Genomic DNA, 19,913 nt, shown 5'->3' on the forward strand with positions numbered 1-19,913 from the left:
GTAATTGGAACTTAAATGTACACTTTGCCTTTCTGTGGTTAACCGACTGCATAGTGTCTACATCCTAACCTATGTTTCAAATGTAATCAATTACTTCCTTTGTATTTTTTTTATATAGGTGTTAATCAGGATGTGAGTCACCGTAGGTACGTCTCCTGAACAGGTGTATGTGTCTGTTGATCCCTCTGTGTGTTTAAGACTGAGATTAGAACAAACAACTGTCTGCCACACAGTTATGTGACCATGTTGACAAGTGCTTTATAACGTGGCTACTACTCTTGCGTATTTTGTGGCTTGCCGTAACAGGAAGATGTTGCAATCTATTAGAAGGTGAGATGTATTATGCAGCACACCAGAGAATGCCTTTCTTGGGTTGATGGTGTGATTTCACTACATATACCCCTTAGACCAGATTTTGAATAGACATGGTGCCACAACAACTTAAAGTGTTCAAGCCAGCATGTGTCTGCAGGTACCGAACTGGGCTAGAGTAAAGATGTGTGTGCACTCCCCTTGTGTTTCCCACAGGAGTGACAATGATGACTTGATACATGCAGGAGGACATAGGACTTTGAGGCATGCTTCCAGGATTAGTCCATTGTTACAAAGCATGCCTTTGTTGAACATCGCAAGGGTGAGCACATGACTGATACATACTGTAGTGTACATAGTCCTTCAATGCATTTGTTACTGTATGATTGTTTACAGACATCAGTAGCTATGCATTTTATGCCAGCCATGTTTGACTTTACCTAAGGCCCATGCTCCACACATGTCTATGTGTGTCATTGACCACCAAACCCTGGACCATGAATACAATTACATACTGACAACAGAACATCACATTAAGCAACTTTCATGTGAATGGATGCATTTTTCAGGAATAGCAAGGCAGTGTGTAGCCAAATAACGTGCATTATTGCAACATTGTGAATGAGACCCTTTCTCACCCTTCACTTACCATGATAGGAACAGGGGATGTTGGGTTCAATGAGCATTGCATACCCAACAGGCATGTAGATATTTAAATGAACCCATTCCTACAATGCTGGGGCAGTAAACAATACTTAAAAATGCAGAACATGTGTGCAAACAGTGAAAGCACCTAACACCTCCAGTATGCAATTCATAATCATTATGTATTGTGCTCATCTGCAACGCAAGGTGCTTGCAAGAGATGTGCAGCTTTTCATGTGGACCACAAGGGTGAGTCAACTTCAAATAGTTATATCCGATATTTTTAGATGTGGTAATGTGTGCTGCATTCACCTGCACACATCAAACCAACAGTTAAGCAATTAATATTACTTGTGGCATATTTCAAAGCCACTATCACCACAGGACCATCACTCTTTTAAACTTTACTGTGCGAAACCGTGCAATGTTGACCCATTTGATGAGGCTTGGCATCACCTTATAAATGCGGCACACTTTCACACTGTACTTCGGGTGATATGTACAAGGCTGTGACAGACTGCAGCTTTAGCCTTCTTGGCTTAACGCCACACTCAGCAACCTCTGATACGCAGGTCTGAATTTTATTTACAACAATACGGTATAGCATGGCATTTACCCTGCGCTGGTGCGAAATGTAGCTGCCTAGGGCAAATGCAGACACTCTTGCATCATTGTTCGAGAGTGTCTGCGTTGGTGCTGAGCAGCTAAATTTATTGCCAGTGCAGGGTGAAACACAGGACTCAGCTGTATTGTTGTATATATGGCACAACACTGCGTTTCAGGAGTGGAGGGGCCCTGCGTTAAGCCAAGGAGAGTAACGCCGCACTCCGTCACTTTTATTGTAAATATGCCCCAGAGTTATAAGACACGAGTGGCCAGTTGATATTGTATGTATGCAGGTATGCTTTATTACTAGGCACTTACACCACAGTTATGTGACTTTCAATGTATTTTTAAATGATACCAACATCTCAAGGGACATGTGATTGTACCCTCGAGTACCTATGTAGCTAGCATTTGATCTGCACACAGTGTGGGTGGATAATGAGACATAGGTAGGTGGACGTAAACAACATTACTCACACCCCCATGTCCCTGGTTGTTACTTACCCTGTTGCTGATGTATATGGCCATATTCAGCACTATCCTGTCCCTCTACTCCAACCATTGACTCCTCACAGATAACTGCGGACACCTGTTCCTCCAAGAAATCAAGCTCCTTCTGTGGTGATGGACTCCCACCTCCAGTCTGCAGTACTGCCTGTTGGTTGCTGGACAGTTTCTGTTTGTTCTTGCAATTGGCATTATGCCAACGCTTTTTTCAGTCGGTCACTGTCCTCTTGACTTCTGCTATGGAGTTCACCTTGCTGACAATGAACTGCTAAATGGCATTTTTGGTACCCAAGACACCTTTGAGCTGACGAATAGCTGGTGTTGATTCTCATCACCTCTGCAATAAGAATCTAATTTTCCGCCTGACTGAATCTGGTTTTCTTTTTCCTCTTCCCCTGGGACTGTGGCTGGTCATCCTGGCTGTTGGGGGGGCGGGGAAGGAGGGAGGAAGTTTGTTGTCTGGTGCTGAACTGGTTCCAGTAACCGGTCGTTCTTTTTCCTGCTGCTGCTGCCCCCGCAGCCCTCCTGCGTGTTCCAGCCACTGCCTCCCAGCTGTCCGCCCCCACAACCTCTACTGAATGGTGGCCATTACGCACTATAACGAGAAAGACGCCAGACCTTCTGGATGGGGTTCTACTCGCCAGGCGCATAGCACCATTGTAAATGCATTGCCCTGTACCGTTGCCTCCCGCGGTTCGAGGCTCACTCCTGTCTCCGTCCTAGGACTGCTTAGCTGCCTTAGCCGATTCACTCGGCTATTGCCTGCCCGCTTCCTCTGTTCCTGGTTCCTTTTCTCTCATTTTATTTTATTTTGTCTCCTTTTTCCTAAGTTTCTTTTTCCCAGTTTCTCAGCCTCCTTGCTGGCTGTTCTTTTTCCCGTGGCCCCTCCCGCTCCTGCGTGTTCCCGCTCCTGACTCCCTGCTGTCCCACCCTCCTCAACCCCTACTTAATGGCAGCCTCTGCACACTGAGAAAAGCAAGACCCCTGACCTTCTGGGTGGGGCTCAGCTCTCACAGCACACAGCTCCACAGTAAGTGCATTGCCCTGCTGCTGCCCACGGTTCGAGGCTCGCTCCTGTCTCCTTCCTTGGACTGCTTAGCTGTCTCAGCCGGTTCACTCAGCTTTTGCCTGCCCACTTCCTCTGTTTCTGTTGCCTTTTCTCTTATGTTATTTTATTTTGTCTCCTTTTTCCTAATTGTCTTTTTCCCTGCTTCTCAGCCTCCTTTCGGGCTGTTCTTTTTCCTGCCGCTGCTGCCGCCCATGGCCCCTTCCCGTTGTTCCCGCTCCCGCCTCTGAGCTGTTCCGCCCTCCTGACCCCTACTTAATGGAGGCTGCTGTGCGCTGGGACGAGCAAGATCCCTTACCCTCTGGCTGGGGTTCAGCTCTCCCAGCACACAGCTCCACAGTAAGTGCATAGCCCTGCTCCGCCCGCTGCCCGCAGTTCAAGGCTCGCTCCTGTCTCCTTCCTAGGACTGCTTAGCTGTCTTAGCTGCCCACTTCCTCTGTTCCTGGTTCCTTTTCTCTTATTTTCTTTTATTTTGTCTCCTTTTTCCTAGATTTCTTTTACCCCGCTTCTCAGTCTCCTTTCTGGACGTTCTTTTTCCCGCTGCTGCTGCCTCAGTGGCACCTCCTGCATGCTCACGCCTCCCAGCTGTCCGCCCTCCCCGATAGCTCCGTAAACACATCGAAGGCGTGCCAAAAGCAAGCCTGTCTGCGAGCCAACCTCGATCAGTGCCAGGAACCCAGGTCCTCCGACCTGCAAGCGCTACAACTCCTTGGCTCTCTATGCACTCAACGTCTGCAAGAACAACAACTGCAAGCTCTCTTCACCTCTCGACGCCCAAGGAACCCTTCACCTGCCGACACTGCCACCTCTCCTTCACCTTCACCAAGACCCAGGACCCACCTCCCCCCTCCTGCAACAACTCCATTGAACCCCAAACTGTGCAATACATTCTTCTAAAAGTCCGCTCCCTCCCCAGACAACCCACAGAAATCTGGGATCTCCTCAACAGCATCACACCGGACGTCGCCTTCCTTACCGAAACCTGGACAAACGCTGCCTCAGTCCCCAACATCGCAATCAACATCCCCGAAGGCTACAAGATCACCCAAAATGACCGCCTCAGAGGAGACATCGTTATCGCTCACAAGTCCAACCTCATCTGAGCACCTACACTGACAGGCCAACAAACCTGATGGAACACCTCCACTTCAAGATACAGACCAACCCGACCACCACCCTCCGAAGTACCCTTATCTACAGATCAGCGCACCTTTCACCGACTCAATCACCAACATCATCAACCTGCAAGCCATCACCTTAATTGATTACACCTTGCTGGGACACCTCAACTTCCACCTTGACAATCCCCAAGATCCCAACTCCACCTCCCTCCTGGACAACCTCCACAACATCGGACTCAAGCAGATAATACCAGAACCAATGCAGCCAGTAGACACACCCGCAACCCCATCTTCACAGCAAGAAAATCCATCACCTTCAGCCACACCTCTGGACTCCCATGGACGTACCATTACTACATCCATTTCACCTTCAAAAGGAACATCACCTGCAAACTTCCTCACCAGCTCCAGAGCAGGAACTAGAACAAGATCTCCGATGATCAGCTCACCACCTCCCTCAGCAGTCCCACTCCCACCGCCACAGATGATGACCCTACCACCGCCGCCCGCATCCTTCACAACTGGATCACCAACTGCGCCAACACCATCGCCCCTCAAGAAAACTTCCAACCCACACGCCAAGAAGGTCAGCTGGTTTTCCACCGAACTCGAAAAACCTAAACAAACCTGCAGACGCCTCGAAGAGCTATGGAGGAACTCAAAAACCACAGCAGACCTCGACATCTTCAAAGCAACCACCACTGCCCACCACAAACTCATCAGATACTCAAGGAAAAAAGCACTCCAGGACAGAATCTCCTCCCACGCACACAACAGTAAGGAACTCTTCGGCATCATCAAAGAGTATGCACAACCCAACAGTGAGACTACCGACATCCCACCCTCCCAGGACCTCTGCGATAGACTCAGCTCCTTCTTCCATCACAAAATCAAGACCATCTATGACAACTTCGATGAAAACAACCTTCATGAGGAACCCACACTCACTGATCCCTACACCAAGCAGCCGACGCTTGACAGCTGGACCGTCCTCAACATTGAAGACACCCTGAAGACTATGAAGCCAACCCACTCCGGGGTCCCCATGGACCCGTGCCCCCACTACATCTATCAAAGAGCCACAGGCATAATCGTCCGAACTTCAGCAAATCATCAACCGCTCCTTTGAGACCGCCTCCTTCCCCGATGAGTGGAAACACGCCGAGATCAACCCTCTCCTGAAAAAACCCTTGGCAGACCCCACCGAACTCAAGAACTTCAGACCGATCTCATTACTCCCGTATCCTGCGAAAGTCATGGAAAAAGCTGTCAACAGTCAACTCGCCTTCTTCATAGAAGAAAACAACATCCTCGACTACTCCTAATCAGGCTTCAGAAAGAACAACTGAACCTAAACCACCCTTCTTGCCACAATAGATGACATCCATTCTCTCGTCGAAAGAGGAGAGACTGCAGCCCTCATCCTCCTGGACTTATCCGCTGCCTTCGACAGAGTCTCACACCGCACCCTAGCCCACAGACGCCACAACGCAGGAATTCAGAACAAGGCCCTTGACTGGATCCGCTCATTCCTCACCAGCAGAACGCAGCGGGTCGGACTCACTCCTTTCCTCTCGGAACCCACACGGACCACCTGCGAGGTCCCAAAGGATTCTTCATCAGCCCCACCCTGTTCAACATCTACATGGCCCCGCTCGCATCCATTGTTAGATCACAGGGACTCAACATTGTATCGTACGCAGACAACACCCAACTCATCCTCTCCCTAACCAACTAACCCAATACCTCCAAAAAACAGCTTTCAAGAAGGTATGAAAGCAGTTCCAGATGGATGAAGAACAGCTGCCTACAACTCAACACGGACAATGCCGTAGTACTCATCAAGAGCCTACACCCCAATGTCTTGAATGACATCTAGTGGCCCCCCGCCCTCGCGAACCCTCCTTCGCCCACGGACCTTACATCCAACCTCGGAATCATCCTGGATTCCAAACTAAAGATGGACCGCAAGATCAATGCAGTCACCTCTTTCTGCTACCACACCCTCCGCCTCCTCTGTAAGACCTTTACCTTCACGAACACAGGAAAGCCGTCACCCATGCCCTCATCAGCAACAGACAGGACTACGGCAATGCACTCTACACTGGTATCAACAGGAACCTCACCCGCAAACTCCAGAATGTCCTGTCTCTTTGATGAAGCACTGTAACATCCAGGAGCTGTGCTCCCCCCCATTAGCACCTTGAGACCTTTTGGTGAGTAGCCGCGCTCTACAAACCTCTGATTGATTAATTGATTGATTGATTGATTGATTGATTAGCAACTTCCAGTAGTGGCAGAATCAGCTTACTGTCAACTCTGGAAGGAAGTCCGAACAGGATCCCCACCGAGTGATTAAACTGGAAACATTAGTTAGAAATGCAGGGTATTCAACTTCCATGTGAATCGAAAGTGACCCCCAAATAGAACTTCCTGGCCCTTGTTATATTTTGCCCCTTAACAGTGATTGTACTGTGCTTCTTCCCACACACTATATATTGGGTCTTTGTGATGTTAACTTGCAAATCCAAATCATCCCAAAACATAACAAATGCATCTATGAAAACTGCGAAAGGCCATTAGTTGTGCGGGATAGCAAGACCGCATCATCTTTGTAAAGCAAAGCCGGGACGGATCTGGATTTCACTCTTGGTAAGTCCTTCTCCTGGGAAATTAAAAAGAGTACAAACCATTAATATATAAAAGAAATACAATGGGGGTAAGGACGCAACTTTGGCATACACCCCAGGACACGACAAAAGGTTCACCTTCACCTTCATTCCCATACTTGACTGACACGCTGACCCCCAGATGCAGAACACAGAGAAATTCTACCAATGGGCAGGGTAGGCCTATCTTCAATAAAATGCTCCACATTTTACAGCTTTTTTTTCGGTCAAAGTCACCACTAAGATCTATAAAAGCCAAGTAAAGTGAACCTTTCTTGGCAATCATATACTTTCCTATTTAAAGATGTATATTCAGGCACTGTTTCCAGGTTCCTAGGCCTTCTGTGAATCCATATTGCACAGGGATAAGTATGTCATTTTGCTGCACCCTATCCTCAATCTTATACAATATGCCCCACAATCTTAATCACAGAGTTCAATAATGATGTAGGACTATAGCACGGGGGTCCCTCCTATCTATTGCCTTTCTTAAAAACTAGGACAGTGCAGGTAGTTTGGCAGGAGGGAGGGATTTTTTGGGAAACTGCAGCATTTAAGACACTAATTATTATAGGGGCCCATAAGGAATATTCACCTTATAGTGCTTCATAGGGACCCTGTCGGGACCTGGCACCTTATTAGAGGGTCTAGGGATTTTGGCAGTAACAACCGCCTTAAAACCAAACCTAATACCCAGGAAAACCTCACAACTGTCTCCATGCCATTATCTGCAGGGAATTTCCAGGAAGAGTAAATCTGCCATGTGTGGTTAAGCCATCTGTCTGGGCTAATATTGAACCTTAGCTCCTCTGTTGTGGTGGAAGTTATATCCCTGTTATTCACTATGATCCAAAATCATTAGTGTCCTTATGTTTGCAGGATTTAACTAAGCTCACCAAAGTTTTTTCCTTAATAGCTAATTTTCTCATCTTAATGGCTCTTTTGTATTTTAATCTCACATCAGCAATTAGCTGATTTCCAGGGTTACTACTAAGAGCTGCACATAATCTTCTGTTTGCTGCTCTACAGCGACTATCAATCCACCCAGGTTGGGGACTTTTCAAAGGCTTATAATGGCTTGTAAATACATTTCTAATACAATTATTTAGGACCCCAAAGGATAGTAAGATGTTCGATGGTCGAGGATGAATACAAATAGGCGCCCACCTATAAGATCATGTTTTGACGTGACAAAGTAGTCAGCAATGTAGGAATATAAACATACCTCCAGACTAATCCTAAACCCTTTGTCTTTTGGGCCAGGTTTTGTTACACCACCAGGCTTAGGGGGCTGGGTACTAAAGGATAGACTACGCACCAACTCAATGGGATTATGATCACTGTGACTACTTTCAATCATCCCTCCCAGAATGAACATACCAGTCCAAATCCTTAGAAATAAAGATGTGTTATAATCTACTTGTTGGTTAATGCATCCTCCCTATTCTTGTTCTATGCAATGCAGCTCAGCCAATGGTGGTGTCATTGGAATGTTGAGTGTGTTTGTGCTTGAGGAGAATTCCGTTAAAGTGATGGGCTGAGCGGCAAGGAGGCTGCTCTCGGTGGGGCATATTATGGATCTTACTATCATCATGTAACTTATATTTGAACCTGTAACCTGATGAATAAACCAATAACTTGTTTTCTACATGACCTGTCTACGAGACATCTTTCAATTTAACACTGGCGACGATTTGAGAAGAACCTGCATGTGTTACTTCAATGGATAATAGTCAATTAAGTCTAAAGAAACTTCAAGGAAAAGGAACTTCATGAGAACTTACAAGCTGGTATTTGATTAATCTGGCACCCCTGAGCCCCACCAGTGACCATTCCATCGGTCGCCCTACCGTGTAAGTGCCAGTTTAAAGAATTGTCCTGTTTACAGAGCGCTACTTGGACTGCTTTGGAGTCCATGTTTTAAGTTGTGGATTACGTGTGCACTGCCTAGTAAAGATGGCATTTAAGGCTCATTTTCTTTTGGATCATTTGTACTACTACTGATTGTCTGCGCTACCGTTACAACCTGCTATTAAAACAAAAGTGTGCCTGCATTACTTCTACAATCTGCCGTGTTTGGACTTATTTGTTGTGTGCAAAATATTACTTTTGGAAGATTGTATTTGGATTACGCGTGCACGATACTTAAGGAATCTCTCCCTTTGACCTTTATTAAGATACATCAGACGGGCATTTACGGCCAGATTCATGAAACGAAAATCGATTCTCAGAATCTGGCCCTTTGCGAGCGCAATTTTTGCATTTGGGATTCATCATCCCAAATGCAAAAATCGCTATTACAGAATTCGCATTTTAGCGAGGAATTGCATTTAAGGAATCTCTATTTGAGATTCCTTAAATGCAATTCATTAACCAATTTTAAATTGCGAATTCGCAATATTTGGCCGCTATGTACCACGAAGTCAGACTTTGTGGTAAATAGCGAAAAAAATAGAAAAAAGCACTTTAGTGCATTATTCTCTGTTGCATGTTACACACACACATGTCCTTTGGACATGTGTGTGCGCAACACCTGTGTAATGTTGCATTTCAGGGGTGCTACAGGGTGTCCTTTGGACACCCCTGGCACCCTTGAAATCGCATCCTTATTTGCGATTAGCAAATCCCTAATCGCAAATAAGGAATAACTCCCCATTCATTTCTATGGGCCTGTAGGCCCATAGGAATGAATGGGGAGTTATTCCTTATTTGCGATTAGCAATTTGCTAATCGCAAATAAGGATTGTGTAGGAATCGCAATTTATTTAGCAATTTCTACGTGAATCCCGTTTTGCAAGTCCTTAATAGCGAATCCTTATGAATCGCTATTAAAGACTCGCAAAACGGCCCTTTCATGAATCTAGCTGTATGTGTGCAAGGAAGTACAGCACAGTACTTTTATAATTTACAGTGGCACCTTTACACTTGAAAAACTTTGAAGTGCGATTCCCCTGCTGTCGTAATGTAGAATTTTCACTGGTGAGCTAATACATGCATTTATTCGGGAAGGTCTGACGCCGGTTTTCAGAACATTAGCTACATTGAGAGGCACCCCCCGCGTCTAGGGGAGGGGTGCCTTTAGTGGGATTTTAGTGCCGAGGGAACGGTTTCGTTTCCCTGAAAGTGGGCAAGGGGAGGGACGCCTGAAATGCGAGTAAAGAAGGAGGTGCATTGGCGGTCCCTCCCCTTAGGTGATAAAAATAGCCGGAGTCAAGGGAGTAGCCTCTTTGTCCTCTCGCCTCGTGGAGTAGCCGGAAAGGCGCAGCGGGAACAGTTGCCCACCCACCCATCCCTTAGTTTTTAAGTAGATTTGACGGGGTCCCGGACAAGAGGAAAAGGCCCGGGGACTTCTTTATGCGGAAACTGCCTGACCTTGCAACAGGGAGGCAGTCATTGGAGCTCTGGGCTGGCGGGAGAGGGGGCCGTCCTGCTGGTGGTCCTGGACTCTCCTGCCCTACCCTAGTAGCCGGTGCTTGGATGAAGCAACATGGTATCTCATATGGACGAAGTGGTAAGGGGTTGGGTTGTGTCCTGCTGGTACAACTCGCCTCGAGTGGATCTAGAGCTGACGAATGGTAAATACATGGTAACATGTGGCGCAGATGGATACTGCGCCTCCTTATGTTCAGTAATTGTATTAAGTGGTAAGGGGTTGGGTTGTGTCCTGCTGGTACAACACGCCGCCTCGAGGGGATCTAGAGCTGACTAAATTGTAAATACATGGTAACCTGTGGCGCAGATGGATTCTGTGCCTCCTTATGTTCAGTAATGGTATTTCGATGATTAATAAAATTGGTCAAAAGTGGAGGTTTAATAACAAATAAAGATGGCGTTATTTACAAGTAATAAAAGCTACGCAGTGAACACCAAGTTTGTGTAAAGTGTCTTTGTGGTGGGGGTGTGTGGTGGACGAATGGCACGGATATCCCCACTATGTCTGTTAGTACTAGCTCATTTTATTTATGTCTCCTTCTTGGCAGTTGAACTGCTGTTACGTGTTTAAAAGTTGCCACGAGCACTTGCAGAGCGCGTGCAACCTTACCTGTGTTCAGCTGTCTTGTCTCCTTTGCTGCCTCCGTGACGTAATCTTACTGTCTTCTGCAATGCTTGTGAGTAAGGTGTTACCGGGATCAATCTGGAGCGGCGTCACCTGTGCATGCCACCATCTTGGTATTGGCATTTCCACGTTATTTTCAGTTTTCCAGCATGCGTCGTGCACGTCTTGCCAACCTCGTTGTGCTTTCCATAAAGTTCAATAAAGTTCAACTGGGAACGTCATAGTGTTATTTTCTCTCCAGTTTGTGTCTTCGTTGGGCAAGTTTTCAGCAGTTCCTGGTTCCTTCGTGAGATGCTGGACATTTTCTAGTTTTGAAAGCAAGGTACTGTTTCATTACGTTTTTTTTCTTCATCAAACCTGTTCTGTCAAGACTATATCTATTGTGTGCCTTTTTGCTGATGTCGTCTTTGGAGCATGTCATCACATTTTTTGATCTACGGTGACATGCACACCTGATGTACTCATTACACGTTATTACTGTATTTCTTTTAAATTCTAAATTAGAGCTCTGTCTGCTTAATTTTCTTTATGTTTCCTTGATCTTTTAACTTGGACATGTTTTCAGTATTACAGGTGTTACAATTGCTAATTTTTTTTGCATTCCTATATTGGAAATGCCAATGTCATTACATGTATTTTCCTGTTTCCATATTACCGTATTCAGATTTATACTATAGGGAGATGTGTTCCTCTATTACGGTCTTGTTCTGTTTCTTTGGGAAGTGTGTTCCCCTATAGGGACGTTGTTCCCCTATTAAAGTGTTCTGTTTTATAGGGATGTGTGTTTCCCTATTACAATGTTTCTTAGGGAGGTGGTTCTCTTATAGGGAGGTGTGTTCCCCTATTACAGTGTGCTTTTTCTGTTTCATATGGAGGTGTGTTTCCCCTATTACGGTGTTCAGTTTCATAGGGAGGTGTATTACCCTACAGGGTGTGTACCCCTATTACGGTGTTTCATTGGGAGGTGTATTCCCCTATTAGTGCTGTGTTCATGTGTGCTATTTTGGAATGTTTATAACATCTTTTCTTATGTATAATACAAGTTAAATACTGTTTTGGGTTTGTGAATATGCCCTGTTTGTATGTTGTTGTACCTGGCGAAGTGGAGGTATATATCCACTGTTTTTGAGTATGGACCTTTTGCTTTTGTCTTCCCTTGGTATGTGTGTCTTATCATCTCGCTTACATTTGATTTTCTTTAATCATTATAAGGGGAAAGATGTGTTATAATCTACTTGTTGGTTAATGCATCCTCCCTATTCTTGTTCTCTGCCTTGCTGCTCAGCCAATGGTGATGTCATTGGAATGTTGAGTGTGTTTGTGCTTGAGGAGAATTCAGTTGGAGCGGATGGGCTGAGCAGCAAGGAGGCTGCTCCTGGTGGGGGCATATTATGGATCTTACTGTCATCCTGTAACTTATATTTAAACCTGTAACCTGACGAATAAACCAATAACTTGTTTTCTAAACGACCTGTCTACAAGACATCTTTCAATTTAACAAGATGCAATCTATAACTATGCCCTGACCCCAACCAAAAGAGGTGGGAGTCTGTTTAAATAAATCCCTCACGATTTTTTCTGCATTATGTAACTCAAAATTAAATAAAGCCTGTAATAAACTCAGACTTTTACATTCTATGCCCTGCGGTAACCAAGCTTTATCCCTAACTACAAAGGGGGCATACATTGTCATACTAGTGCTCAGCTTAGCATTCAAATCTCACCCTACAATCACCTGAAATTCATTAAACAGACATGCTGAGTAGACTTTTTAAATCAAAAGTATATAAAATAAAATATCGATCTGACATCCTAAATCAGAAACTGAATTATAAAAATGAATGAGGAAAAGAAATGAATGAATTTGCAGAAACAACAAATAAAATCTGAATTACTCGATTATTACATGTAATTGTAACAACCTTAAAAAACGTTGTAATACGAATCATAATTATTAAGGCCAAACCCGGGCTCTGCACCCAGGTGATGCATTTGCTAGAACAGAGAAACTTTCAAAAACATCCCAGTAATATCCTCCAAAGACCACGTTTCATGAATCATTATGCTGTAAAATTTAGAAATGTAATTAACCCACTTCTGGTCCATCAACTTAGAGTGGTAACCCTCAATGTTCCAGGAAACCAGACAAATCAAAGAATCCTTGAAGTGAGCCAGTTCCAGAAGTGATCACTGTACAAGATCACCACAGGCCTTTAGCGTATCTGATCCACTCTTAGGCAAGATGATATCAAATAACTGTCAGTACGTTCCATCCAAAGAAAATCTGTTGACAGTTATAAAAGGCGATTAAATAATAACTGCCCCAGTAGGTGGGAGAAGTCGCTGAGACACAGACTTCAATCTGGGTTGCAGAGGTTTATAGGAAACCCCCAGTGGTACAAAATGTAATGCAAATGGGCTTATATTCTTGTCAACTGTTGCATAGAATCAATCGGTGGGCTAAACTTGGGCACCTGCAGTTAATGATACTACAGTCCTCAAGATGCTTAGTCGTAATACAAATTCATGCTACCCTCCTTACCAACAAGCATCATTAATTTCATTAATCTGAAACTTTGAGTGTACAGAAGTTGCAGGGTGGATTCAACAACAGATTGTGGAAATGTGGGCACGTTAGGCAGGCCAGCCACATGTAGACAACACTTGGGAAGGATTTTTAAATGTGGCTGATCTGACCGATAAGGGCAGAATCTACTTACATGCTCATGGCCAAAGGAGTTACGCTGATCTTCGATTCTCTGCTTAGGTTGATATCCTATATTCTGAGGCTTCTAAAGTTTGGAGAAACTGTTACTACAGCAAGCTGCAGAATTGTAATTAATGGGTTTTGTCAAATAAATCGGGATGGTACCATCTGAAGTTACAAAATGTGTTGGTCCTGCCGCCACAACATCAGCTGCAACCATTGACCCCTCACTGGGTGCCTAATTAGTTCTTGAACTGAGAATTCTAATGCCATCACTTTCTCAATCAAGGGAGTAACACAGACCTCGATATTAACCTTGGCTTGCTCCAGTAGCTGACCCAAATTGAGACAGATATTTCATTAACTGAGTTCTCAGGGGATTCATGCAATTCAGTAACCAAGGAAGTATTCCCTGGGCACTTAGTAACTTTTTTTACATTACCGACCAGGCTTGATTGTGTTTTCCTTTTTGCCGCAGGTCTCCCTTCACTAACTTCTGTGATGACTGAATCGTTTAGACGCATTTTCACCGACAGTTGATTTTGTGTCACTACATCCTTGGAAAATCCCCTGCAGGTGGCCGGGAGCTCCTCTGTCACAGCTGGTGGCAAACCAATTACAGAGAAAGTACTTGGATCTTCACATAAATCCAGGGAGAGACACCTTTCAGCAAGTTCAATTTCCTTGAAGATGACTCCAACGGCTCTAGCCTCAAAAGAGTCCAGTATAGTACCACAGGAAACCCCTATAGGTTTCTCTTTATCCCTATCCTCCTGACATTTTCCTTTTTTTCCCACTCCTCCCTTCCAAGTTAGATGGATTAGGTGTATACATGATTAATCAGTTATAATACAAATATAAACACACCGCACCAAATGGACAGTCAAAGGGGTAAACATCAAAGTCAATTACAATGACACCTAAAGCATGACGAGAATGTTGCTCACCTTTAGAGTTGGTGTTTCTAAAATCTGAAGCCAAGGGAGGTGGCCCAGCCTTGTCCTGCAGTGGACGGGAGCAGGTGGAACCGCTCTTGGCAAGGTCTTGGCCCAGGCACAAGCCTGGGTATGTCACATGCGCCATCCGTGCTGCAGATTGTTTACCACTATTTTGTAGGTCCAAGCCCTGCCTCCTGGAGCAGTGCAGCAGTATGGGCTTGGAAGTCCTCTGAGTGCATCCCACGCTGCGGGCTGTTTGCCTCCAATTTGTAGGCCTCAACCCTGTCTGCTAGAGCAGTGCTGAAGTATGGGCCTGGAAGTCCTGCCCAGCCAAAGGGCTATGTGCCTCTGAGAGCATCCTGCGGGCTGTTTGTCACCAATTTGTAGGCCTTAGCCCCGCCGGCTAGAGCAGTGCAGCTGTATGACTTTGAAGTCCTGCCCAGCCAAAGTGCAATGTGACTCTGAACCCGTCCCCAAATTAAGCGTTTTTTTCTAATTCTAAAGTGTAATGGAAATAAAGATTTTAATAGGATCAAATCATACCAAGATACTTTACTTTGTGATGTACAAATTACACATTTTAACTGACACCAAATTTCCACACATTATTGTTTGTGTGCTACATAGTTTTATCAGTAAAATTGTTGTCCGTGCAAATCTAGTAGCTAATTTTATGGAAAATATGCTGTCAGTTAATGACACTGGCTGCCACACCATGCTTTAGTAATATAGCTGTGACAGTGTGCTTCTAAATGCAACACCAGCTACCTATTACACAGTTACTGCTCTCCTGCTAAATGAGCATGGCAAATTTGTGATACTTTGTGAGATGCTTGAACATTTCAGAATCCCTAAGAGTTCACTACCTACTAAGGCCACAAGAGCTCTTACAGCACAAGGAGCTTGCTGTTAACTCCATCAGATTCCCACAGGTGCAGGAGTCAGACTCTGAGTAGCAGAATCTACTGAAGCACCGGGGACACTGCAAAGGCCTCATTGTGCGAGTACTGAATGGCTAAGCAGTGTGCATGCTCACTTTTGTAAATGCAGACTGTAGTATTTAACCCTGGCTATCTGATGCAAGCAAAGTAAAAAAAAAATAGTTATGCCCATGCTGCTGGGTGGACTGTGGAGACAGGACAGTCACAGTAATCACTGTACTCAATGTGATGGGTGGAGGGAAAACGATGGCAGTTAGTAACAGAACATAGACTTATTTAGGACAGAGTGCTGGAACTGAAAAAATGACTGATTTGAGTGCTGTTTATTTTATTTTATGCAATCATATGCACAGGTAACTTAAAAAACACTTCTTGGTGTCACTAATGTACAATTCTTTATGTGAGGTACCAAGGGAGGGGAACTAGAGTAACTGTTAGACACAGTATTGTACTAGAAATGTGCCCCGCAACAAATTAACAGGGAGAGCTGAGCCAAGGGTTAGTCTTGGCTCTAAGAGCCCATGTTATAGAGAAAAAAGGGAGGTACCCTAATTTTCAAAATAGGGACAGGGTGAGTACAGGTTATCAAACAAGGAGTCCCGAATTCAAACGCACAAATACCTATGCAAACTTAGTCATAAATTCAATAAACAAAAAAAATCAATAAACAAAAAACAAGAGATAGAGTTGTGTCAGCAAACACCACAAAATTGAAGCAGTACAAAATTAGTTAAAAAGGATAACTTGTATCTTATTTATTCTATTCACATATTATAAGAACAATACATTCCACAGGTTAAAACAATTCATACAATTCATACAATAAAAACATTTTAAACAATCAATTTTAAGAAACCAGGGTCTTTAAACAATCAATTTTAAGAAAACAGGGTCGACGCAGTGTTTCGGTGATTCAGATGATGTTCACCTTCATCAGGACAGTTTTCTAGACAGTAGAAAAAAATTTCTATTATTCAGACAATCATGTGCTGCTGACAACAACCCTTTAGTAAATCTCTTGAATGTCCCACATTTCGGTAAAGATAACATTTTCCTACTATAACCATTCTTACATTTATTACAAAAAAAATTTGGACATTCTAACAGCCATTATATTAGCAACAAACATCATACTTTAAAAACACAGGTTCAGTGTGGCCTATTTCCTATTGTCCCTTAGAGTCATTTTTAGGTCTCGTCCTATTAATCGCGCAAGCAAAAATAGGACCAGAGTATTGAGGGCAAAACAAGCTCTGAAATCACCAGGCGGATTACGTCGAGTGCATGTGCTCGTGAACGCGCTTACCATTTGCTCCCTGAGCCGCCTGCCTCTGAGAGCTTCACTTCAAAGGGATCCGCTCCCCCGCCCCCTGCTTCACACTTTTCACGGCCGCCAGGCCGTGTCTCGCATTTCTCCTCCCCCCCTCCCCACAGCAATACCAAGAGCTTGTTCATATAGTATTTGCACCTCTGAAAAAAAAATTAGAAACCCTTCGGATTTATATTTCCTTTACGGCTCACACCGCCCAACACCAACACACTCAGACAGCAGACATTATTTTTACCACAGATTCCCAGATCCTGCAGTGCGAGTCCGTCCATACAAAGCGCCTAGACCCATTCTCACTCTAAGCATCTGCATTTCACTTCCGTCCACCTCGCCGCCTGTAGGTTCCTGGCGCCCCCTATTTTTACATATTATTTACTTGAAAGGATGCCCCATGCACAGGATCAGCCTCTGGCATGTTTGCAGAGTCACACCGAACTGATAATGTTTCCGCTCATCCCACATTCACGCCACATCTGCCCGAGCTGATCTGGACATTAGTTGCCAGGGTGCACTTTACTCTTTCTTCCAATCAAAGTACCTGCTCTCCGTTTTTTTGTAAAATGTCCCTTATTTAAACTCCCCACAAGCCACGGCTCACAACAGTTCCTCTTAAGCGCCCAGAAGCATTTTGAGGCACATGTGCTGGTTTCAAGCTTTGTGTTGTGGTAAGTGCATCGTAACACTTTAAATGTACATAGTGTTGCAATGTTGCCTTGTTTGTATGACTTGCATTCATGCTATGTACTTTTTTTTTTAGGCACGGAAATAACTTTGTTTGAAAACACTTTGGGGCAGATTTATGAGGCACTTGCGCCACGTTTACGCCGCTGTTGCGTCACGCAAGGCGGCGTAAACGTGGCGCATCCCTACGAACGATTTACAACGTGACGCATCTAGGCAGATGCGTCACGTTGTAAAGCCCTGCGCCGCTTGTGGGCGTTCCGGCGCAGGGTGGGCGTTCCGGGGCAGGTGCGCCTCGCAAAAGTGGCTGAGTGAAATCTATAAGATTTCACTCAGTCATTTTCAGGCCAATGCTGCGTCAAAAGCCTGTGCCTGCTTGAAGCAGGCGTAGGTCTTGACGCAGCATTGTGGAGATGGGGCACCCCATAGCCTTGCTGGAGCAGCGTCGCACTTGCAACACAACTCCAGCAATGCGTCACCTTTACGGCACAGATGCGTCACGCATCTGTGCCGTTTTTGCCCCATGGTGCGCCGCATCATAAATGCGGCGCACCATGGGTGGCGGAGCTGTGGCGCACTGTGGCGCATGTTAACTGGCGCATCCCTGGGGATGCGCCAGTTAACATAAATCTGCCCCTTTATCTAAGCCTATTCCCGTGGCAAATCGTAAAAAGTGTACTAGCAACACTTTATTTTTCTGGTGTAAGTAGATTAGCGTATTTTGTACCGGAATAATGTGAGTTGGCAGCTCAGCTACTTTTGGGCGGCATTGATTTTTCGATTCGTACATTTCACAGGTAAAAAAGAGTTTACCTGTTAAGGAAACCCAAACGGAAAATGTACATTACGGTTACAAAAGGGAACAATTTACGATGCTGGCTGCGCCCTAAAGTTATTCTGGGGCTTGGTTATGGGACGGGACGCTTATCTGAGAAATGCATTTAAACATGCACATTTAATCGACAATATATGGTGTACAACCATGCCATGTTTTATTTAACATATTTGCCAGAGAAAGGTTTACAGTAACAAAATGTTTACCCTGCTTTTAAAATGCTTTTCCCCAAACCAGTGTTTACATAAACCCCATGTTTTTTTCTCACCGAAACAGCCAACATATGTGTCAAAGGTTGCAGCTTATAACATCATTTATTTTATTTTCGTTAGTATATATTTTTTTTCGAAGGTACGGAAATAACTTCGTTTGACAACACTTCTACACCTGTTACTGTGAAGAATCGACACAAGCTACTATCAGACGAGTTTTTGCTTGTGTAAGTACAGTAGCTACATTATTCTGTACGTAATTGAAATGTTTACTTATTTGGAGTTTGACCTACATAAGAGGTTTCTTTGCATTTTTATCCTGTGAAGCTAAAACTTCCTATTAAAGCTAATGAACGAAACTCTTTTCTTATAAATGTAGTGTTGCTGCCAGTGGGGCGTACCACTGCAGCACACGCCCCCTCCCACTATTTCCTGTGTGTTCCCCCCTGGGACGTGCAGGGTCTTTGGTTTCCCCCGTACGTGAGCGCAGTGGCGCAACCTATTGAATAAATAGCCCAGAGCCCTGGGCGTGGTCAGTGAGTAACTAGCCACCATCTGCACAACACGTGTCCCTGTGTCTGAGTTCTTTAGGCCCACACCGGGACACCACATTGGCGACGAGGATGGGATCTGCCCCCCGCTCATCGCATGCCCTACTGATCCGTGACCCTGCCGGTCACCCGCGCCGGGCCCCGCTGCCCTGCGGCACGCCTCCTGCCAGCGGTGCGCCTCCCTGCTTTTCGAGGCCGCCCCGCAGCCTCGTCCACGTCTCCTGCCCTCGCCTGGCCCGCCCGTGCCCCAGCGGAGAAACTTTCCTGCAGCGGAGGGTCCGGATTTGCCTCGCCTACCTTCAGCTCGACGTCCTGCCTGCCGGCTGCCGGCGCTGCCGTCCGGCCCATCCACGTGGCCTCCACAAGGTACGGGCTGCTGCCTGCCGCTCCACACGGCTGCCCCTGTGCCCTGCCTCCGCCTCACTACTGCCGCCCAAGGCCCGCGATCCACTCCCTGCAAGCCGCCAGCCCCGCTCGTCGTCCCGGCGATCCCGCGCATGCGCGGCTCACACGGCGGCCCTACCTCACGCTTCTAGCGTGTCATCGGGACCGGGAGGTTGCCATTCCTCACGCATCTAGTGGAGTGAGGCCTGCGAGTACACCGGAGGTGCCTGCTTCTTCCTGTTGTGCCTGTGTGGCCCTGAGAGACCTGCTTCTGCCCACAAGTGCTGTGGGTGTGTCCCGTTCGTCCTTCCAGCCGCCAGCATGGCCACTGTGCCCCCCCTGGAGCCCTTT

At 45.6% G+C, this 19,913-nt stretch overlaps 1 protein-coding gene across 1 annotated transcript in view; it reads right to left on the minus strand.

The window, feature by feature from the left end:
* Positions 1-14,773, minus strand: part of LOC144763904 (uncharacterized) — a 150,602-nt gene extending 135,829 nt beyond the window's left edge. The window contains exon 1 of the mRNA XM_078649938.1: positions 14,638-14,773. Within this exon, the coding sequence (XP_078506064.1) occupies positions 14,638-14,773 (136 nt within the window). The remainder of the gene's footprint in view (positions 1-14,637) is intronic.
* Between the last annotated feature and the right edge of the window lie 5,140 nt (positions 14,774-19,913).

The sequence above is a fragment of the Lissotriton helveticus genome, chromosome 1_1, assembly GCF_964261635.1.
Source record: "Lissotriton helveticus chromosome 1_1, aLisHel1.1, whole genome shotgun sequence".
NCBI lineage: Eukaryota > Metazoa > Chordata > Amphibia > Caudata > Salamandridae > Lissotriton > Lissotriton helveticus.